Source organism: Ostrea edulis, chromosome 2, assembly GCF_947568905.1.
Source record: "Ostrea edulis chromosome 2, xbOstEdul1.1, whole genome shotgun sequence".
Taxonomy (NCBI): domain Eukaryota; kingdom Metazoa; phylum Mollusca; class Bivalvia; order Ostreida; family Ostreidae; genus Ostrea; species Ostrea edulis.
This window is the reverse complement of record NC_079165.1, coordinates 65,191,644-65,216,617: the sequence shown is the minus strand read 5'-3', so window position 1 is coordinate 65,216,617 and position 24,974 is coordinate 65,191,644. Positions and strand designations below refer to the sequence as shown.

The window sequence follows — 24,974 nt, the reverse complement described above, 5'->3', positions numbered from 1 at the left end:
TTGTACACATTTCAAGGCTATCCAATCAGCAATGAAGGAGAAGTGTTCACCAGCCATTTATTTTACATCCACTATAACTTTATGGATAACAATCGAATCCTCCTGTCCCAACAATATGCAAAATCTGCAAATGGCATTCAAGCATTGTATATGTACAAATTTTCATATCTATCAGATAAGCCATATAGGAGAAGTATTACATCCTCCACCCCTCTTAGATCCACAACAACTTTTAGGAAAATAATTGGATCCTCACGTCCCGACAATATGCACATCTACAAATGGCAATGAAGCATTGTACAAAGTTCAAGTCTAAGCAATAAGCCATATAGGAGGAGACGTGTTCCCAAGATTTTGTGACAGACTGACACCAAGTAAAATTTGTCACCCCCTGGAAAAGGGGAGACATCATTAAGTGGAAATAAATACATTTTTTCTACTTTGAACCCACCAATAGTGCGCTTTTGGAGTTATCTTAATTCATAAAACATAAACAAGGAAAGTTCAGAAATATAGTTTTTTATTTGCCACAGAAAGATAACATTCTACACCATACATACACTACAGAGAAATATTTTTCTTTTTAAACTGAGTCCAAGATGTCATAATTTTGTGCAACTATAGTGAATATATTTATCTCACACAGAAAAGCTCACTTGGGGCAAAAATATCCATAAAAACTAATCATTCACACAATAAAATCAGTTCACAATAACACCGACTCAGATTATATGTACATTAAATGGCCTCCACCACCAATACTCGAGAAACACTAATCTTAAAAGCGAATGCAATTGAATAATACAAACATCACTTTCTTCTAAACTCTAAATTGACTCCTTGCACAGAGCTACAAAATGTATATTACCACTTTAAAAAAAACACATCCTATCTTAAATATGGAATTTGAGATCAATGACAAAGCATAAACATAAAATTGAACCAAACCAGCATAAATTCAGTTGCAAAACTGAATGCTTCCTTAGACCACAAATTTTCTTTAAAGATTTAGAAAGAACATCAATTCACAGTCACACAGATTGAATACTTTTATTTGTAAAACCTGAGTTCTAAATGTTTATAATGGTCATGCATGTGATAAGATTTCAATAAAATGTTCACTGACCTGTAGCATTTTACGAGGTATTTGAAATCATCATATCAGATATGCTTTGGGTATTTTCAATTTGAGTCAGTTAACAACTTTCATCAAAAGTATAAATAATATACATTGCAGCTTGCTAATTTGTAAAGCTGTGTAAATTGGATGGTTGGTTTGTTAAGTATGATTACCTGTGAGTTAAGAAATAAATTTCATTGTAGAAAAAACAGGAGGGTATGAAATGTGACACTTTACACCAACATACTTCATGAAGCACGTTAGTGCTTTTTGCTTCATAAAAAGCACGTTGGCGATAAGCATTAATTACCTTCTACTTTCATTTCTGTCAGAATGCCCAGTCATTAAAATAGATGTACTAAATTTTATATCTATTCATACATGCATTGTTTTCAACTGCAGCACATTCATGAGGATTGGCTGTCATTACAATTTGTAGAGATATCAAAGGCAATTACATTGAAAATGTAAATATTGTTACATATTTCACTAAGCAATCTACAACATACACATGCACAAAGAGAAATCAACACAGCAAATGTGGGAAATCAACAATATATATCATTCAGTGTAAGGCCAGGGGGCAACATTAATCTGGACATACAATTATGTTTATCATCAGACCTATATAAACATGATCTTAAAACTGAAACTTCCTCACAATAATAAAGCACAAAGTGAAAAGATTAAAATAAAATAAATAATCAAAACAAAATGTCCAGGAGTCACAACGCTCACCAGGGACACCTAATGCTTATACATGGATGATGACTTAAACAGTTACGACACTAAGATCAGTCAACCCTTATTGTGGATCCACTATGGTTTCAAGGATATAGACTGAAAAATGTACACTACATGCTACTCACACTGTGTCCTTGTGATTCTTTGTGGGGGTTTTGAATTCCTTGAACCCTTCTGTTGTCCTGTCTAGGGGATATGGTATAAAACAACTTGAAACTATACAAAAAATACATGAAGAGGTTTAGTAACATTAAATTGAACCTTTATTCTTCCTAAGATTTATAAAATTGGGGTTTTAAAAACATCCCCCTATTTTCACTATTCTCATTTATCTCCCCGATGAATTAGGAATCCTGTAACAAAGAGTACTTTGTGCCACATTTGGTTGAAAATGGTTTCGTGGTTCTAGGGAATAAGATGAAAATTCAATAATGACAAATGATGGACAAACTTGATCAGAGAAGCTCATGTGAGCTAAAGCTAGCCAATAGGCACTGCAAACCCTAAAATGAGAAATAAAACACTCATCTGCTGTCAGTCAGCAAAATGTCTGGTATACGAGTGTCAATTTTATATATTAACTTCAGTAAATATCATATTAAAATATAATAATTAGTCTAATAGTTATTGTAGAATGGAAAAAACTGTTGAGATGTAAAATAAATAAAGCAGTTGATAAAACACAACAATGATTTTAAAATATTCAGAAAGCAACTCAAAATGAAATGCATATGTCAAATGACAAACAAAAAAAATCTTCCTGTATAACTTTGTGTCATACACATATATATACAAAATACTTTTAGCATAGTTTCTATGTCAAATAATGTATAAGACTTGACTTCTACTATAGAAATAACAAGCATGATTACTTCAAATGACCTCCTACACAAAATAAAGTGTATTATTAAAACCCTATAATGACATAAAATCAGAGCAAGTACACCCAAAACACACACTGTTAAAGCACAAAAACTACCCATTCAAGACTCAGAAGGAATGGTGCAATTCTACACTTCTGGATGATCTAGTCCTGGGACAAACACTAACAAGAAACTACAAATGTCATCCCCAGCATTAAAAATATTGTAAATTCATAACATTTCATTATTTATGTATATTCATAACATTTCATTATTTTTGTAAATTCATAACATTTCATTGTTTTTGTAAATTCATAACATTTCATTAATTTCTAAAATTCAGAATGTAAAAATTTGAGGATAAAATAAAGTTAAAGTGGATTGAAAACGATTATATAAACTGACTTTGTCATGTTAAAACAACACAAACTTGTACAATATCATCAATATTATAAGAACAAAATATAAATATATATATTTTAACAATAAATGAGTGCCATAAATAGTACCAATGAACACTTGGTAGATGTTGAGATTCTGCTACAGCTGGAACACATGATGTCAGGCTGAACATGGAGGCTGAATGAGGGAGTTGCTATGATTGGAGGAGAGGAATTTCAGGTGACAATGTGAAGACGATTAGCTGACCTCTGCACAAGCGATGTAGACAAATGTATTACTAGTCTGTGGTGCCTTTATACATCCTTCCGTTCTTCTGGCATGACCATCAGTATCTTTTGTATTGACACCGATAACCGATCTGTGAAGAGTAAAGGAACATTGTACTTGTGTTGGAATTGACATTTGAGCAAAATAAACTGTGTGGAATCAGTGTTCCTGCTGATCTTACCATTCTAGAAGACAAAGACAGAAAGTTATCTGATTTTGTTTTAGCTGTGTAAATACTGATTTCAACCTAATGACGAAATACATTATCTATATGTACTAGGTCTGTTGTCCTTGATCGCTAATACACATGATGTACTTGCTAAAAACACATTTAGTCCCCTTGTTTTTATTTTGCTGTTTATAAACTAAAAAACATGTTGTATATGAACAGAGAATTGTGAACAACAAGAGGCTTGGGGGCCTTAATGGTCACCTGAGTATCATACAATGATACAAGTGACCTATAACCAAGGTCATGGCACTAGTTAGTCTTTATGAACTTGAATAAAATGTTTCCCTAAATTATGCATACACAGTTACAGCAAAGAGATCTACTTTCCTAATCAGCGACTTTTACCCTGACTCAATGACATACTATTAAGATGAGCTTCTAATGTCTCTACAGTAAATAGCTATGGCTCAGATGAACGTCTCTACAGTAAATAGTTATGGCTCAGATGAATACTTTCAATTTTTATTTTTTTTTAACCTTCAAATAGCTTTGGTTTCAATTTATGACACAATAACAATTCATAGATAAATTTTAATGAAATAATGTATGCTTACTTTTATAAGCAATAGATCCCCACCCCCACCTTAGTAACAGAACCCTCGATCCAGGGGCAGGGACCACAAAATTCAAAAATATATTTCCGCTACTGCAAATAAAGTTACAACCAAATTATGGTGAAAATTGACAATGTGGTCTTTGGAAAGAAGTTAAATATGTTGAAGAAGTTTACAATTGATACACAACAGATGGAAACGGATCGCAACATATCACCTGACTAGTTATCTAAAAACACATACTTGTAACAAAACAATAATGAATATATCTGCCAGAATAGCACACCAAACTGGATAATGTTATTCTAAATACTGATGCAAACAACACTCCTGTACAAGATGCCAATCAATTCAATGTTCCATAACCATGGAAATAGTTTTTCACAATCAAGCATGCAAGCAAGCAACTCTAAACTTGTAACATTAAGCAACACATAACTAGCCTGAATCAAACTCTAAGTGCTGATTCACACATGTACATGTATCAACAAAGATTTCCCCAATAACTTAACTCCAGGAACTGGTCAGCATCCCAAAAATTGTTTTAATTTGACAAAACTTAAGCCTCAAACATGTATATCAATCGTAAATACCACCTCTGCGATAACAACTCCAATTTTGTGTGTCATATATATATATATATATATATATATATATAGAAATGCTTTTAGATACACACTGCATTTTCAAATTCTAGATATCTTTCTTTCATTTTTTCATAAAAAAAGAACTACAATAAGGGCTCCACAAAGCAGTGTTTTCTTTAGAGAAGTGGACAGGCATAGCCTATATGGATGCAGGCTATACCTGTCCACTTCTCCAAAGAATATACAATAAGCAGGGCATGTCTTAGCATCATGGACCTCAAAGTAATCTTCAGTGACCTTGCACTTTAACCTTAGATCTTTGAGGGAGAGATGTGAGATGTCAATGAAATTCAACACAACATGCAATCAAAATCTTCATCTTGATCTTTGACTTCTGACATTGATGTTAAATGGCCTACTTTGATTGGACTACCTGAGAAAATGCGAGTTGTACTCAAATATGGAGTGCAAATGTGTTATCCAATGTCACATTTCATTATTTAAAAAAATCAAGGGTCAAAAAGCTTTTGTTCAAAACTAGATTCAAATATTTGCAGATAAACATGTGTCAGTTTTATGATTGACCCATGTGGCTCATACTGAAACCATACTGGTGTTAAAAAATAGCAATTTTCAATCATTTGAAAGAAAATGACAGGAAATTCATGTGTTTATGATGCCTTACATTATATGCTAAAATCATATATCTCACCTACTCAACAACCACAGGCACTCGACGTTTTAAATATCTATAATAAAAAAATTGTCTTCCTGTAAACATAATATTGACAATATTATGTTTACAGGAAGACAATTTTTTTTTTATTATAGATATTTAAAACGTCGAGTGCCTGTGTCAACAACATATCTGTGCAAAAGGTTTTGTTATTTATATAGTTGGGAATTAAAGTTGGAATTCAGACCAAATTTGACTATTAGTGAACCTACTCCAAATCCTTAAACTTGATTAATACTTTCTGATTCAGGTTAACTCTTGGGAATTAGGATATCTTTGGGCACATGCATCAATTTTAAAACAATGCATATGATTGGTTGAGTTAAATACAAACGTGCAGGAAATTTGAAACAGCAATTCTTCTCTCAAGTAGATCAATAAGAATGCATGTCTTTACACAATGACAATATTCCTGCAAGTTTGGTAACTGAAATAATTCTTATACACAAACCAACAAATACACAAACACACGAATGACAAGTCACTACGTCATTACAGCAACCCTGTTGTTAGTATTTGGGGGGATTCTGAGCTTGTGCAATCCAGCCCTAATACTTGTGTTATATTTTAAACTTCAGAGTTAAGAATTGAATAGTTTTATCGCTGATGAGCATAAAAAGTAAAGCAATTTGGAAATACTAATTTACTGAAGTCATGTCATATTTTTTAATATCAAAGTAGTTGTGTTCTCCAAATAACATATTCAAAAATTCTTTGTATTCCTTACTTCATCCGTTTAAGACTCCTTCGTACAAAATGATTTCAGACTATAGCTTGTGTCAATTATCAAAATGCATGAAGTATGGTTCAGTGTTGATATTGGCAATTTATCATAAATCTACTTTATTACAAAATTCAGTATTGTAAATTAAATTAAATTAGCTATTTATTTGTTTTTAATAAAAAATATTTCTAATTTGTTTCTAGAAACATAACATTAACTACAACATCTTGAATCTATTGCACATGTAGATGAGATGTATTTTGCTTATGAGTTTAGATTGTTTCTGCAAAATTCCATTAGGCTACCAATCAATTTTTATTACCATATAAATTGTATTTTTTTTGCGAGTCACAAAATTAGCGATTTTTGCATAAAAATGGCTAAATATATTTAGAGAAAGCCAATTTTCGCGACTATAATTCCAAGAAAGATAATTGTTACCTCCACTGTGGAATATTCAATTTTAGTGATCCCAAAAGTCGTAAATAATGCCAAAATTGAATCCTCGCTAAAAATCCTGCTTATATAGTAATAGAATTGGTATATTTTCCAAAGGGTTGACTATGATTTTTTTTAAAATAATTAATATACTGTACAACTAAAAGCATGTTTAAATGTATTGATAAAACTTTTCTTAAGCCAGTGATTACCAATATGCAGGAAATGCACAACATAATCTCTGTTCAACTAAGGGTGCCATAGGTTTCAACCAATAAAAGTAAGCAGAATATCATAATTAAGATAGGTTCAACAGCCAATGAAAAACATTGTAACAAGAGGAAAGATTTACGGTCAATCAATCCTGAGCTTGTTTTTCCTCCTCTGGTATAACAAGAAATAACTTCTGAAGAAATATTTCACCCTTCTCTGCAACAAAAACAGCAATGACAGGAATTAAATATAATGAAATGCACTACACATGTAGGATGCATAATAATATTAATGAAACAGATATATGATACAAATTACAATCCTTAAAGCAGTCTGTTACAGCTAGTTAATTAATCCTCAGTAATTTCCTCCACTGTAACCTCTTTCTCCCATCCGTTAAAGGTTATGTACAGTGTATGTTATGTACATTCACCTGTGTGTACCTTAAACCGAACCTATTATTTCTGTACTATATAACAAGGCAACCTTCATTAAGCCCTGCTGGCACATTCAAACAACTCTTATCTAACATATCATCAGTCATGATTTGTTCCATAATTCAACTACAAAATGAAAATTTCATAATTACAGCCTCTCAAGGTCTGTTCTTGTTTTTCATTTACTGATATCTTTAATACACAGCAAAGTCTCGTATTATGACACAAAACAAATTCTTTCCCCTTTGCTGTCTTTGCTATCATGTACCCTCTAGTTACATAGGAAATTTACACATCATCTGATTGGTATATCCAAACACAACACGACTCTACATTCTCAACATATTCTGGCTTTGCTCATATATCCATACTAGTTTGTTTTTTTTCCCATCATTGTTTGCTACTTGGCAGATCTCCGCAGGATATGCATAAGGCCACTGATAAAATGTGTTGTGTTTCCGCTAACCCGACCGACCCTAAATTATAGCCCCGACCCTAGAATTTTTTTTCGATATTTAAAAAAAAAAAATCGTCATTTTCCCGGAAAAAATATATTCCCGGTTCTTGGTTTTCGTTTTAGTTAGACATTGAGATGAAGTCATTCAAACGCTTTAATGATATACAAAACTGCATGGTATTGGGTCAAGCGTTTAAACAACATTGATAATGTTTCTAATTAACAGCATGACCTAGTGGCTAGTACCTCCATGCGTGCTCACGCAACGGTGATTTAACAATTGAAGTTAACAGACGGTCGAGAGACTCTGCCAAGTGTCATGTTTTCATAGAAGACTTTCTTTTGTTAAAATTGCCAACTCCTATGTTGTTTTTAGACGGTGGCTATTTATAGCCATGCACTGTCTTATGCTATCGTTTCAGCGGGCATTACTGTGTATACATGGGGACCCTAGTTTTATATGGAGGTCATGATGCAGAGTGACAGACATGAATGTCCAGTCTGTCAAATTTGTATGCACATCCTTGGTTTCTGCTGCAGTTCTAACTGAAAACACTATGAAAATAGCTGCAAATAAAGCATTGAGCGCATCCAAGTTGTTGATGGCTGGTGAGAGCCGATAGGAAAAAAAGATGTGCAGATTGTTTTTAAAATAAAAATTTATGTCCGGTAAAAAGTTTTAGTTGGAAGAGAGTTGGATCCCATTAGGATAAGTGGGATCTGCCCAGACTGTCTTCCTACCCTTGTTCCATTTAGATAGTGAAAATACATTCAGAAATGTATTAATAAACTTAAAATATGTTAATGATGTTGATATTTTGGTGATGATTTAATATATTTTTTCAAAACCATCACATTATTTTCTTGTCAAACATATCCAATAGAAGTATTCCTGACCTATGACAACCAATCTAAATGTAGAAACAATATATCTGGTACTTGTAGAGCATAGTGGCATAGAGGAGTTAACTTTTGTGTTTTATGCTAGATATGTTTCATTGAAAAATATAGTTTCTTATAAAACATCTGGAAATAATCCTCGGCCAACAACGGGTGAAATGTTATGATTGAAAGTTTACATGCAATGCAATTTAAGCAAAATTTTATTTTGAAAGTATAACATTTCGGTTGAGCATCACTGAAGAGACATTATTTGTCGAAATGCGCATCTGGTGCATCAAAATTGGTACCGTATAAGTTTTACATTATGATCCCTGGGTCGAGGCCTCTGCTGGTGGACTGTTAGTCCCCGAGGGTCTCTACAGCAGAGTAGCTAAGTACTTCGTTACTAGCTTGAAAATACGGATGTATATTTAATTGCTGTTATAAAATTTTGAAATTCATTTCAAAATTAAGGATTATCTCCCTCATGCATAGCTCATATCCTTGGACGAATTTGGCTCCACTTTTTTTGGCACGCTGTTTTTTGGCTATATTTAGCTCTAAAACTTCATAGTTATTTCGGATTTCAAACATTTCGGTTGAGCATCACTGAAGAGACATTATTTGTCGAAATGCGCATCTGGTGCATCAAAATTGGTACCGTATAAGTTTTACAGGGGTCCAGCCAAAGATTTTCTCCTTCCCATACTACATTTGGTGCCGTTGACCACCCCTTGTGGTGCAGGTTGGCCTGTCAGGGGCGAAAAGAACCTGGGTTGATATTGAAAGACAATTATAAAATTATAATTGATCTTAAGGAGGGAGGAATGTAGTAATTAGGGCTATACGGACTGGATAGCTCAGTGGTTAGAGCACCTGCCTAGTAATGCAGGGGTCCCGGGTTCGATTCCCGGTACAAACAAAGATTTTTCTCCTCCTTCCTATACTACACTTGTTACGAGTTTACAATGTTTTTGCATACTTTGAAAAAATAAAATTTAAAAAAAAAATAAAATTTATTTCCTACCTACCTACCCTATTTTTTTCTGGAATGTTAGCGGAAACTCAACAATTTTTATCGTTGGCCTAAATATCAAATATCTAAGACAAATATGCCCCGGTCAGCAGAGAACACTTACCTATAAATCTGTTGAAGTCCTTAGGTTTGTTGGTCCAGTATATAAACACAAAGTAGACTGGAATACCAGTGGCAATGATGGCACATCCTATACCTAAAATATCAGTCACATAGCTTTATATTGATGGCACATCCTATACCTAAAATATCAGTCACATAGCTTTATATTGCTTCAGAAGGAATAATACATTTAAAAAACCTGTAATTTCCATCAACTGAGGTCAGACAACATACAGACACTTTAACTTTATACCTATATATTAACAATTCCATTTTAATACACAGCACATGCAGCCCCCCCCCCCCCCCCTTTTCAACTGCTTTGAACTCTACCATACCCCCACGAGAATTCAATTCAACACACCTGTTTCTGTAGGGATAGTTGTGAAAGGAATAACTACCAGCATTACTGTGACTATACAGTAGATTATGGGCCACACTAAGGCAACCTGTCAAAATATCAACAACAAAAAATCATCAACACTGAATTTGCAGGTGGTACATTTACAACAACTCAAGATACTGTCAGTACCTATGAAAAAAGTGATATTGACTCCAAGTCATTCTGCTGGTTGCAATTCAAACTGGTCACATTTTAGAAAATACATGAAAACGATCTTACCTTAATAGGTCTGTTGGCATCAGGTCTGGTTTTACGGAAATACAGAAGAGTGACAACTGATAGTCCAATGGCCAACCAATTAACAAAGCTCACGTAATTAATCAGAGCCTCCAGATCTGATGATACCAGGTATACTAACGAAAACAGTCCCTGAAATGTGCAGGTGTAAAATTGTCATCTAATATGTGTGTCTCAGTAGTGTTCATAACACACCAATGTGAAAGCAGGATCGCCCAAAGATTGTTCCAAAAACCATTAGGATTGGTATTCATAAATGTATACTTGTGATTTAGTAGAATTTTTTTTTTTTTAATTGCATCATATCACACAGCTCTATTTTCATAACAGAAAGTTCATTATTACTCTGCAACTTTTTGTATAATAGCAATTATGCAACAAATAATGGTAAATAAAAAAATAAATGAATAAAAACATCAACTAATGCAATTATTGTTGAAAATAATGGTCACTAAAATTTATAGAATGATAATTAATTTCAAACTTTGAAAAGAGCCTCTCTGTAATTTAAGTTTTCATTGAGATGCTAACAAGGGTCACATATCATATGACAATCTAATCTGTTAAATAAAATAATAATTTTCTTGATGCTTAAAAAGATATCAGTTTCACTTTTAACAGCAACCTATTCAAAAGTTGAAGTCTGTATCATGCTGTGAATGAAAGCGGAGAAGAAAATCATAATTACTTTTCATAGTCACTGCAGCACTTATTTATTCTAGGTAACTCTAGACATCATCTGTATTCCTATATTATACTGAGAAGTGCTAGTCATATGTTTTACAGAGAAGTGACAGTCAGGTGATCAGTGGATCTCAATTTTCTATCAGTTTTGTTGATGAGGGCTGAAGAATCTGGAGGACCTCAGCCATAATGGTAAAATGAAATTTCTCGGCATGTAGCTGACACTCGCTACATGCAAAAAGAGGAAATACAAGCACACACACCGCAGTATCAAATAAAAACTTTATGCTAACAGCTTGTATCATACCTCTGTAAATCAAACACTTACCATAAATAGAACTGCTGGCATTGGGGTAAGACGTTTGACAGATACATAACTGAGAACCTTAGGCATGTGTCCCTCACGCCCTCCAACGAAAAACAACCTGCAGACATTAAACAGTGCATTTAAGTATTGTTCTAAATGAAGCATTTACTCAAAGGTGCCCTCAGGTGTCTGTACACTGAAATGCATTTAACAAAACACTTGAAACAACAAATGACAGACAGATGAAAGCAATTCTGTTTGGTCCTTGTGTGCCTAGTTTACTTTCATAGACCACAAAGAAAAAAAATAAGTGTGTACATTTGCATTTAGAATTTGAACACTTGTGCATTTCCATTTTTATTCCTGTCTTGACCTAATTATGCTATAAACTTTGGTTATTTTGGTATTTTAAAAATTGTTGTGAAATTTACTTTTAAAATTACCTGGCAGTGGTGAAGAGGATGCCATTCACACCTCCAAATGTGGAGAGCGATACAAACACTGGCATAATCCACCACATTATACCATAAAGTCTTTCTGAAAACATCTACAACAAAAAAAAACAAGAGGCTCATAAATCCCAATTCTCACTATCTGTAAATGAAGACAAATATGTACCTACATGTAGTATTTGAATTATGAATAAATATAATAAACAATGGGGTCTGAATTGACTGGCAACTTAATACGACTATGTCAACATATGAAACTTTAAAAACTGCGAATATTTGGATTGCAGGGGGCTTTCAGGAATGTTTATCGGTATGTTTGGACACAAGTGTAGTGGGAAAATATATGTTCAGAATTTTTTTTATCTATGAAGTTTGAGACTGCGATGCAAGAATACAGCAAGACAAGACCTCAACCATGTGCAGAAAAAAAGTCCCTGTGAATTGAAGGTTTTAACGCAGTATTAAGTCTTCCCCGGAAGACATGTGTCGCCTGCTAGTTCATTCTATATGTAATATATCACGTATAATGTTGAAAAAGTAAATTATTCAAATGGTTTTTGTCACTTTAATACTCCTTTTAAAGGTTTTGAGAATTACTAAACATTCTTTAACGATAACTTAATTGAAATTGAAAGATGAGACATTATTATGCAATGGAATTTGTGGGAGAATCTGTTTGAAATTAAGACATTTAATAAATGTAGACTGAATGAAAACATATGTTTGAAAATATGTATCAACCTGTTACTGTGCTCTTCAAGACAATGGTAATAACCATAAGTAATTATCTGTTGGGTTTACTGCTTAGTCTTGTTGTCTTTTTATATATCCAATTTACTGTTTCTGAAGAAAAATCATAATTAGTGCTGTTCTGAAATCACATATACTGTCCTTCAGTATGGGAATTACAAATACTGTCCTTTTGTACATAAAAATACTGTCCTTCAGTTAATCATAAAATAAAATCTTCAGCAAAAAATTTTTTTGCTGTAAAAAATTCTGAGTCCCGGTAAACAGGAAGTTGATAAGCGACAGATTCGAAAATGTCTTACACAATACAGTTGGCCACACTGATGCTCTGTGCCAAATATCAGGGAGTTGCCCCATGTGGTTCTTGAGAAAACTGTAACAGAATTTTTTTGTGAGGACGACGACGCCAGACGACGGATAGTGATCCCTATATGTCGCTACTGCGTGTAACGCAGGCGACACAATAAAGGGTAGATCTGTAGTTCTCTGGGGTATGTCCCAAATGCCCCCCCCCCCCCCCCCCCCCCCCCCAGTTACAGTTCTGTAGCTCACAAGCAAATTAGCCTTAACCCACTGAGCTAACCTGATAGGTGAATTTTTTTTTAAGCATTGTAAGATTATTTTTTTTAAGGTTAAAAGAGGAATTCTGTGCAATAGTTGCAGAAAAGGCAGGTGTACAGCTGGACCAGTGAGACATCCTGGCAATACATCGGATACCATCCAGCAGCAAAAAACACCCAAACCAGTGATTGTTAAGTTCCTAATCAACAATGTGAGGAAAGTGGTCATCACAAAGAGGGAGAAGCTTATATTTCATGTTTTTATTAAAGGGACGGACTCACGATTTTTTGCTCTATTTTGTTTTTCACTTTTAATGATCAAAATCTACTGTCTAATTTGAAAGAACTTACAAAACATTAAGGTTATACATTATCACAGAAGCTCATTTTAGAGAGTTTATCATTTGTTTTGTAAACAAAGACAGCAGTATGTTATTGCTCACAAAGTTTTCAAAAGAAATGGATATCGATCTAAGTTTATTATATCTATCACATTTCAAGCATTCTTTAGGGAAAATGTGTCGTCTAAAAGTTAAATTTGTGACTGTGCAAAATTAAGATTCTTTAAATTACAAAATGAACATTTCACTGGTTGTTTGTAAACATAAAAAGACTCGAGAGTCTTTGTTTAAATAACACAGAATTAAGGCTAAAATATTGCTCTTATCCTTGCATTCAGAAGATCAAAACTTTGGCTGACAACATTAAATGGGTTATATTTTTGATATTTGATATCAAAAATGAAAAATATTTTGTTAAGAAAATGTGAACCAGTGCCTTTAATTTACACGATATTTTGTCTGCACAACATATGTATACATGTATTATATATATATAATAAAAAAAAAAAAAATTATAATTAGGGAAGGAAGGACAAATATTTTCCTAACTTCCAAATTTTGTAACATTACAATTTGCTTACTTAAATAATCAGGTATCTTTATCATTATTCCAAACTTAATCAATTATTTGATTGTGTGACTTCGGAATAGTGGTAAACCAGCTTACCACTGCTACTGCAGCCCCACCTAGGATTTCAGGAGGAGTAACTGTGGTAAAGTAGGCAATATTGGCCAGAACATACACCACAGTTACCATGATAATGGAACTCCAAATGGCCTTGGGCAAGTTTCTACAAAAGATAGTACACATTATATTTATCAAAAGACCATATAAACCCAAGTAGAGTAAAAATACCAATTGTAGAACAAACATGTACTCAAATCACTATGTACAGCAGCTGAATTGCAGAAGTCTGTCATTCCTCAAATATTCTCAATATACTCAAACTCTTTATAAATTATCATAACAATGTTTTTCTTCAACAAATATGTTAAACATGCATCAGTAAGTGCATTTCTTTTTGTGACAATTTTAATAACAATAGACGCATATATATGACCCAGTGGCATGTATGAAATAGAGTTGTTCAAAACACAAAATGAAAACAGGACATTACAGAGCAGAGTAACCCCTTGTAACAGAAGATGGATTGAGAATGACTGCTATATACACCCACAAGCACTCCCATTGTGCCAAAAGATAGGATTTACAGAGAATGGGGATTCAACTTACAATTCTCATTATACTCTTCACAAACTACTTTTAAAAAATCACACAGGTGACATATCTTAAGGAAGAATTTCACAGTGTGTGTTTGTTTAACATGACTACTACGGAACCACCTCACAAAACTAGATGTTCCGTGTCGGTGAAGCATATACACTTCTCACATGTCTCCGAGGTGAAATCTATTGCAGTAAACATATAACCTGCAAAGATAACTAACAATTTCCCCCTATCCTCTTTTGTTGTTATGTAATGTAGTATGGAAGGCAGCTTTCTGCCAGTCACTAAAATAATCTCAAGTGCAGGTCAATGCCCAAATTATCCAAATGTCCCTCATGGGAGATACACAGTTTCTGGGTCAACATATTACAACTTTGTGCACTGCACAATTTGTGCTTAGAAGATAAAGTGCCTTGTTAGCATGAATATGTATCAAAATATCCATATCTGACTTACAATCTTTTCAAGTGGTTCTTATTCAATAACCCTGTTAAATAATTTAGTCAAGGACAAGTCCAAGTTAGTCTTGTACTGCATTTTCCATAAAAATATGTGAATGAAATTACAACTTTAGAAGCTTTTTTCAAATGTCCGTCCCTACATCTGAATTGGTTTGCTCTCTCCTTGTATGTATGCCTGCTTTACTTTTCTGTTTACTTCTTAGTCCTGTTTACATGTTCTGTGGCTTGTTAATGCCGCTGTGAAGGACAAGGGCTACACAACTCACCTGTACGGGTCCTTGAGTTCTTCAATCACATAGTTCAGATAGTTCCTGTAAGAAAAAACACATAAATTTGACATGGTAATTATATATCATCGCTGACAGCAAACTGCTGCAATGTCACATTTGGTCATGCAAAGCAGGCTATGAAATTGGAGGAAATTTGCCTGCTGTCATATTTTTGTCACAATCCATCAACAACTAACAGCCAACACATACCCAGATGATGCCAAACTGTTCCCATCAGATCATTAAAACATTGTTCTGTCATCCCCAAATCACTGTGAATGTGTGACTTTTACACAGTATCTATAGGATGTACACATAGATTACTTTTTTTCAATCTTGTCTTAATTCACTACTAAATCAAGGGACCAGACTTAAACTAACTTGAATCCATTGCATGACCTCTCTGTAAGAATTTGACAAATGTGGCCTTGTTCTTGAGAACAACATTGGATAGAATTTTCCTGTATTAATACCACCTGACAGTGATTTTTTAAATAACTTTTTAAAGATTTCTACCAAGACCCTGATGCACTCTATACTACATGAAAATGCTTGCATCTTAATTTGAAATACTTCATATATGGTTTTCTTGAATACATTTTCCCTACACACATGGAGTCCTATGTACACTTTCGACTCCCACTGTGATCTCACTCTTGCACCTGCAGATGAATGTTTTATGTTTTACCCTATTGATGTACATACCTGGTATTTTTCATACATAGGTCTTATGTATAAAACATGCCTCTGCAGTAACCATTGCAAGCTTACTTATTTTTGCAAATGACTACTGGCCATGTGACAATTGTTTTTACAACAGCTATTGTGGAGAACTGCTTACAAAGTCTGCATCTCAATTTCTGAGTTTAGATCATAATCAAGTGTTTGCAGATGTGTCTTAGCCCACCTACCTTCCCCAGCAACACTTTACCTGGTGTCTGTTCTAGTCATTAAACTGCTGCAAGTGTAGCTGAGCTATAAATCTTCTATTTTTACTTCACTTAATAAAGCATTCATGTGTTGGGTATTTGTCAACATCTTGTTAATCGTTAATGTCTGTATTCATACACATGTAGTTACTTAGTTACTGGACTGTTCATTCAAGCCCCAATTTACACCACATATTCAATTTTCTATACTTCCTAGACTCTTTTTTTTTTTTTTGGCAAATTTATTTTCAGTCTGCTGTATTAAATTAACATCTAGCCATCACCCCTTCCTTTATTTTCAGCCTGCTGTAAATCAATCTTTATATTAAACCATCACCCCTTCCTTTGGTATTGTTGACCAGGCCAGTGTGAAACTGTAAGCAGATGAATTCTGTGAAGTTGCCTGCAAGGATCTCCCCAGGTTCTGAGTATCCAGCAGGGCTCTTCCCAAGGATCAAAAATGGTCTTCTCAATATGTCTGGTATTCAGACAGCTACCTGCTGGAGTCCCCCCCCCTCCCCCCCCCCCCCCCCCCCAAGGTTCCTGCAGACACAGCTGGGCTCCCCCCTGGATACTCAAATGAGTCTGATACTAGAACAGCTACCTGTCATGCTCTCCACAAGTATCTGCAGACCTAGCTGGGCTCCCCCTGGAAGAGAGTCTAAGTAATACTTCATCAGTTAACTGCTGGGCTCCCACAGATGTCTGCAGACCTAACTGAACTCCCCAGGGTCATAGTATTTGAAATATCATCAAAGTGGCATATAGCCCCAAGAAGCTCTATATATTTACATGTTTACTTTTCGTGTCAATTCTAGGTTTGTGGAATTTTTTAGTTAATATATCTGCAGCTTCAATGAATATGTGATTTGTGACTACTCTCTTCTTCTGTGTATGAAATGTAGTGATCCGATATTTATAGGTTATAGACTTTGTATAGGAAAATATGACGACCGAGTTTTTGGCGCATAGACGGACCGAGCTTGTGAGGTCCGTCCACAACAAAAATCGAGGTCGTCATATTTTCCCATACAAAGTCTATAACCTTTTTATTATATATTTTCAATTTCATTTAGAAACTAACAATAATTTTATTTTAACAATTTCTTTATTGGTTTAACTGAGTAAAAGATGAAAAACACGAAAAATTTGAAAATTAACGGCGTAGTGTATTGATTGTGACGTAATGTTTGCGGGCCGGAATGTCTCCGGGCATATATCGTGTGATATATGCCCGCAAACTTTTAAAGAAAAAAGAAGAGATGAAATTGAAAGTATATAATAAATATATATATATACACAAAAAAAAAAAAATGTATTTGACCTTGTATCCATGTTGTGGATCCAACACTTTGAGGTATTGGGTGTTGTTGGAATTTTAGTGCTTTTATATATATATATCTGTGTGTGTGTGTGTGTGTGAATTTTCCCTTTGCCACATCCTCCTCCCAGCAGCCCTGATCTTAACAAACTTGAATACCTATACACTGAGCAGGAAGTATACCAGGAAGCTTTTGCACATCATGGAAAGGAATTGGCCCCGCATCTGAACAAACCTAATTTCCTGTTACTTCAATCAGATTTGAGCTTAAATCAAATCTACAACTGTAGACAATGGGTCCGGGTGTTCTTGTGGGAAATAAATTAATGGTCTCAATGATTATGTCAACAATGTGGTAATGTATCAAGTCCTTTAAGCTACTGTTCTTTAATTTACCAAAATAGGCCAACTATTTCTTGTGTTTAATCAAACTTTAAGGATACAATGCAGGACATGCTCTGACTCCATTTGGTCTAGTTGGGTGCCAAATGATAGTAGTAATGATTGCATGAAACAAAGTAGGTCACACCTAAATAAAGCAATTTTTACGATACTGTCAATCATTTAATAGAACAATTAGAAGAATGTTTGTCTAATCATTGTCTAGTTCTGATGCAATGTTACAATGAATATTCTCCTCCATTCAGTATTCAGGATAACCACATGGTTTGTAATACATTGAAGGTGACACTCTAATTTAGAGCTTCATTATTGATACTGCCCAGTGTTGTTTACCATATCCTCACACATGACGCAATTCACCACGAATGATACGCAAGAGATATATTGATGAGTAAACCATCAATATTTACACAAGGTCAAGCTGTATAGTCCCGAGGCAAACATAAGCACGTACCAGCCACACAAGCTTTTTTGATTTGTGTTTATTGATTAAAAGAATCTCATTGGTGATTCTCTTCTTTCTTCCTCTAGATGTGACAAGACCTAATTGATTTCTTAGCAATCATACAATTCCCCTGAGATTCACATTTATAAAGTATATGGAATGCAATCATCCCAATCAAGTTCTCAATCACTTCAAGCACAAGTGTCGTAAGAATGAGTGACTGTCAATTCATTTTATTTCATGCTCACCAGTTTCTTTCAATGACAGCCTGATACATGTACTACTTCTACACATTATCAATGTAGAACAAATCTCTGGATGATAAAATTACGGACAAGTAAACCCAGGTCACAGACAAGGTAAATCGTACAACAAGCTGTCAAGTGTCCTTGATGAAATGAGGACTCCCAAGTTCTTCCCATTTCAACAGACTACTGTCCTGTGAAAACTTATTAATCAGAAGGCCATTTAATTCCCTAAATCTCATCAATTTCAATTTAGTCTCCACGGTGACTGCTGAGAAGTGCCCTAGTATGTGACATCCCATGTATCACCTCCAGAAGTAATTCTATAAACTCGGACAAGCTATGATAGTTTCTCACTAGCTGCCATGATTTCTCTACCAGGCCTCTTTGTACAAATGTATGTCCTCATATTTAAAAGGTTCAATACCCTCATTAGCATTTATAGGAAGTGTTAGTTCATCAAAATTAATATGAAATTCTTTAAATTAAGCACACACATAAATCTGCAACCCTGTATTTTATCCACATTTACAAGTCAATCATGATTTGATTTTTGGTAACAAATATATATAAACTGTGTAACATTTAACTAATTAAACACGAGCACCTGCAAGCAGAGCATGACCTTCATATAATATATAGCTACATTCATTTCTCAGAGTTAAAACAACATAGATGACATGGCTCACAAAGATATTCAATATATCATCTAGTGACCTTGACCTTAAAATCAAAAGAAATTGACAACTCACCAAGGGGAACAAATATGCAAAGCCTTATGTTCCCCAGCAAATGGTTTTGTTTGAATCCCTCTTGCACGGATTTCAAAGAATGACCTTCACTGTGTCAATACAGTTTGAGCACCTTGCCAGGGATATAAGTACGACTCCCAATACTACAATTTTCCTTCTGAATTCTACCCAAAAGGTTCTACAGAATTTCCTTCAATGGTCCTGACCTTTGACAAATGACATTGAAAATTGAGTGTTTGACAACTCACCATGGGGAACAAGTTAGCAAAGTTTGATGACCCCCCCCCTTCCATGCTACAGGTTTTATTTGTTCTTGTCCATAAGCTTGCACACATACATACAAAGATCTTCACATACATACAAAGATCTTCACATATTCCCTCTGCAACTTTTTGAGAGGGATGGTAATAGTTTTTTACATTTTTATATATTAGTAATATCAACCATAAGTATAAATGTTGTAGATGTTTAAATAAGCTTTTAAGGTTCAACAAATTTGTAGATCAAAACTAGCTATAATCTAGCATGAGCTCTTCAGAAATTTGGCTACTCTTTGAAGATTTTTACCACATTAGTCCCATTAATCTTTAAATAATCAGATATAAAAGAAACTCACCATCCATTGTAAGCAAAGAGGCCCTGATAGAAAGCCACGCTGATCTTTCCAATGTTCGTTTCAGTGTTAACAAAGGGGTCTATAAAATATTCATATTCACCTGAAACAGAAAAATGTATAAAAGTGTACACTTTCTTGCATTTTCATTAACACATGTATGACAGTACACCAAAAAGATTCTTTTTCATATTCTCTTCAATGAGGGGCAGGGTAGAATTCAAATGAATTCAATACTATTCATTTCTAGAATTCTACAATTATAATGTCTCTCTGTCATACAGAGTATCTCCAACTATCTCAACAACAAGAAATCTTGTTTACAGTTAATGCTTCATACTTTAACTCCTACTAAATTCAAAGTAAATCTGGGATTGGAAAATAAAACACTAAGTTACATAAACAGCCAATCAAAGTCTGAACAGCTGGTCACCTAAGGACAAAGCTGATCTATATATTTTGGCTCAAGCATGTCTGGAAATTTCATTGTTTTTCATTCGACAAAGATGTCTGCTCTTGTTATTTTGTCATTGGAATAATCTCTCACATTTTTGATTGTTTATGTAATAAATATCAAATTTGAAATGTAGTTATGTATACCTAGGCTATATTAGGTCTATGTGATATACAGTGCACCATGTGTACATGTATATACAGGTCACAGAATATGGGCTTCAGGCTAACATTAATGAAGACTTTTGGACTAAAACGTCTTTAAGATTTAAAGGACTTGTACAACATTAGACGATTTTAAGAGCTTTACTCCAAAAAGACATGATTAACCATAATATCTAGGATAGCTTTAACTGTCAATATTTGCAAGTCATTTACTAGAGCATGTCTTGCCACACACTAACACACACATATAAATATATATATATATATATATATATATATATATATATATATATATATGTATCATGTATTAAAAATTTAAAGAAGACACACTTGAGTGTGAAATTTTTTAAAATCTTTATTTCTTCCTTTACTGTCAGAACTTGTGAAATGGATAACTTATTCACAATTACGTAAGCATTATAATATCTTATTACTGGAGTTTTGAATAACTACAAACATCCTGAACATTCTCCACATTTCAGATATAACAAAACATTTTTGAACAACAGATACAGATGGACTGAAGTTCTTCAATATCTTACACTGCTTACAAGGAACATTAAACCAGCTATCCTCATGTGTATGTTGGTTCTTCCACTTAGAGTATTTATAAAGAGAAAATTCCTGTTTGAATTGTTTAAAACTTAAGAAAAATTAGTGAAATTATCACATAAGGTATATCATGATTTTATTTTTTAACCAGGATGTAGTAAACTACTGACTCTAAGCCTCATGCATGTTTGAATGGTCTCACTACATGTTTGAAAAATTAGTGAAATTATCACATAAGGTATATCATGATTTTATTTTTTAACCAGGATGTAGTAAACTACTGACTCTAAGCCTCATGCATGTTTGAATGGTCTCACTACATGTTTGAATGGTCTCACTGTGTTACTTCTGAACATCAAACATGCACCACTTGCATTCTAACATCTAAAAGCTTGAGGACATCTGCAATCTTTGCAGAGAACACAACTGAACATTTTACTATGTTTGCAGATAAAAATAGATGACTGTTGATCACGTCTCCTATAACAAGGCACACAAAGGATTGAACACATCTGACATACTCCATTCCAGAAAATCTGTAGATGTATCCTATCCTTATACTGCCTATTTGGTTTTTTATTTTAAATTCCTTAAGTTACCGTAGTGATTACTTATTCACTTACCTCGTCCCAGCTGAACAAATCCTGTGATGATGATAAGGGCCAGAGCCAACATTTTAGCATAGGTGAACACATCCTGAACTCTGGTAGCCCATTTCACACTGGCACAGTTCACAAAGGTCAACACCACTAAAAAATAAAACAGGATAATGGAAGTAAAATAATATTGTGTCATTTGTGTGTGTGTGTGTGTGGGGGGGGGGGGGGGGGGTCATTTTGGAAAGATTGTCAATTTTGTCAGATAACGTTTAAATATGATACAATAAAACAAAATTTAAAACAAAACCCAATGGCACACATACACATGAATACATACTATGATGTATACAATACATATTATACAATTCTGTTTTTAGGAATACATTAATACATCAAAAGATGAAGATCAATTCTACTTAACACAAACTCTAAATAGAAAACAACCCATGAATCAGTGACTTCTTGCTACACTTCTACTTAAACTACTGAATGTGCAGCACCTGACTGTGGCCCCTGTCTGCTAAGTTCATCAATTAAGGCATGCATGTTTGCTTTCATCCAATATGCATGTCCAAATTCAGATGGAATGTTTACAATAATGACATTGAAGTCACAGACTTAATGTAACATTGTCCCAGTGTTCCAAATTGGTTTAAAACTTGGTATAGACCACGGGTCTATGTCAAAACAAGATGACATAGACCTCATCGAATCTGCATAGACTGCAACATTGAAAAAACTATCACAATTTTTTCCCCCATTTACTTCTAATGTACTTGGAAAGCATATTTTCTTTCCATTTCCATAAAAATATCCTCCTTTCCTCATAACATTTATCAGACGTCAACTGACCATGTAGGGGTCCTTTGGGTTTATTGCTTTAAATCTAGAAAATCGGCATAGACAATTTGGTATATCTCAATTACAAATGACATAGACCAGTGTCATTTGATATATAGACTCGGTCTATCGTTAATTTCCAACACTGTTGTCCTGCCATTATAAAATTTCTGATAAAAAGACAGTGTGCAGTACTGTTTTATTTCATTAAATACATGTGGTTTGTAGATTTTTAGTTGTCCTTGCATATGATGGCTAATTTTGTTTTGCACATTTCTACTCTTGATTTCTTGTGAATAGTAAATTTATACACCATTTAAATGACAGGACTATGCTACTTTCCGAGAGATTCTTGTCACATGTATGTTTATAAAATAATATGTAATATGCTGAATAGATTGAAAATTGCTTCCTTTTACCTTTAATACAGGAACATTCTTCATAGAAAAATGTTTTTAATTGTGAATTCATTTTTCTGATTAAATGGTAATCAAAACATTACAATTATCCTTCCATGAGCCAATAAGAAAGTATGATTCCCTCACACCACCTAAGAACAACTGCCTTGTACTCATACGATTTCGTTGAAAAAGACCATGAAAACTATCACAATCGCAATTCTCCTAGTGAGCTGAGAGAACACATGGTGGACCGTGGCTATACATATTACACGTAGCCTCCAGTGAACACATGGTGGTTATATATATATATATAGCTAATTCATGTAGCTAGTCTCCTATTAACACACAGTGTTTATACATATAGGCTATAGCTAGTCACCATGGTGCTTATACATATTTATGTATAGCTACTAACTCTCCCATTAACACATGGTGGTTAAGCTAGTCACTAGTGGTGGTTATACAACTTACATATATACTAGCTCCATTTAACACATGGTGGCACTACATATAGCTAGCATAAAAGTCTACATTACATCTGATATTTGAAACACTAAGTACTGCTCAAAATGTACCATTTCATTGTAGATAAAGTATTAAGCTACATAGTAATAAGTCACAAAAATAAAAAGAGCATTCTAATAAATTTTCAGATTAATAGTATGTAGAAATTTAGCGAAATCTATAATCAGAAAAAAAGATGGCAGTTTTAAATGAATAAAGTACAATACTAAATCAATGCCATTTGGTTTAAAGCCAATCAGTTCAACACGTACTTGATGATGCAACCCAATTACATTACATGCAGTATAAATTAAATGGGATTTAAAGCAGGAATTAAAAGAAATTAATCTTTATTGCTGATTCCTTGAGCAAATAATGGAACATGACAAACATCATGAAAATAATACTACATTCAACATAAATCCGTACAAAAAAATAACTATAGTAAACACAGGGGGGGTTGTATATTGCATCATCACAATGTCAAGGTTATTAAATTCACACTACAGTACATAGATGAACATGTGGCAAATGAAGAGGTTTGTAAAAAATTTACTACTTACAGATACAGACAGCAGCCAAAAGTCTAACTGCTATTTCTGGCTGATCACAAGTGGGAAACAGGGGTTCTATCACATAATAGGCAAACGTGAGGGCAACAATGGCCTGAGAGCATGGTCTCACAATCATACACTCAATCCAAAGACGAAGAAATGCAACAAAAGGTCCGAAGGCTTCATACAGGTAAGCGTAATCAGCTCCCGACTTTGTGATCATGGTACCAAGTTCGGCATAACAATATGCCCCGATCATGGAATATAAGCCACATAGTAACCATACTATCAGAGAGAGACCTACACTACCGCACCCCGCCAGCACACCCCTAGGACTGACGAAGATACCCGATCCAACAATACTACCGACGATAACAGTAATTCCATTAAGTAACGAGATCTTTGGTTTTAAGTTGACGGTGTCGTCCTCTTTAGCATCTGACGAGTGGTCCGATGCCTGATCTTGCGGCTCCGCTTCATGAACTTTTTTGTAATCTTTCAACTCGGCCATTTCAACTTACGGGATTCAATGAAGGATGTATAACAAGTCTGTTCAAATCAATAGAATCACGGTCAGGTAATAATAAATTATATACAGCTTTTGTTACACGTCCACCCTCAGTGCCCACAAACAACAATCTGTTTCCCCCACACAAAACACGTTGTAAGTCCCGAATTCCGAGCCCGAACTTCCGGCTCGAACCAGTTTGAAT

The 24,974-nt window shown here is 34.2% G+C and overlaps 1 protein-coding gene across 2 annotated transcripts; it reads right to left on the bottom strand.

The window, feature by feature from the left end:
* Positions 1-503: 503 nt before the first annotated feature.
* Positions 504-24,974, bottom strand: LOC130052321 (large neutral amino acids transporter small subunit 2-like). Of its 2 annotated transcripts, XM_056156817.1 has the most exons (12): positions 24,271-24,949; positions 21,987-22,112; positions 20,197-20,296; positions 15,484-15,528; positions 14,196-14,319; positions 11,869-11,972; positions 11,447-11,543; positions 10,417-10,566; positions 10,159-10,243; positions 9,796-9,888; positions 7,020-7,096; positions 3,439-3,487 (listed from the first exon to the last, which is right to left on the bottom strand). In XM_056156817.1, exons 1-11 carry the CDS (start codon positions 24,770-24,772, stop codon positions 7,026-7,028), a joined length of 1,497 nt encoding a protein of 498 aa, XP_056012792.1. In that variant the 5' UTR covers positions 24,773-24,949; the 3' UTR covers positions 3,439-3,487; positions 7,020-7,025. The 2 variants fall into 2 exon arrangements, with proteins under 2 accessions (XP_056012793.1, XP_056012792.1); XM_056156818.1 differs by lacking the exon at positions 7,020-7,096 and having other exon boundaries at positions 504-3,487; positions 24,271-24,974.

What these genes read in the sequence shown, in the direction of transcription:
- LOC130052321 (XM_056156817.1), bottom strand. Translation starts at nt 24,772, where the DNA reads ATGGCCGAGTTGAAAGATTACAAAAAAGTTCATGAAGCGGAGCCGCAA. An exon ending in TTTGGCTGCTGTCTGTATCT is followed by an intron (nt 22,113 to 24,270) that starts GTAAGTAGTAAA and finishes TTTATTTTTTAG; the next exon opens with TGGTGTTGACCTTTGTGAAC. An exon ending in ATCCTCTTCACCACTGCCAG is followed by an intron (nt 11,544 to 11,868) that starts GTAATTTTAAAA and finishes TAATGTCTGCAG; the next exon opens with GTTGTTTTTCGTTGGAGGGC.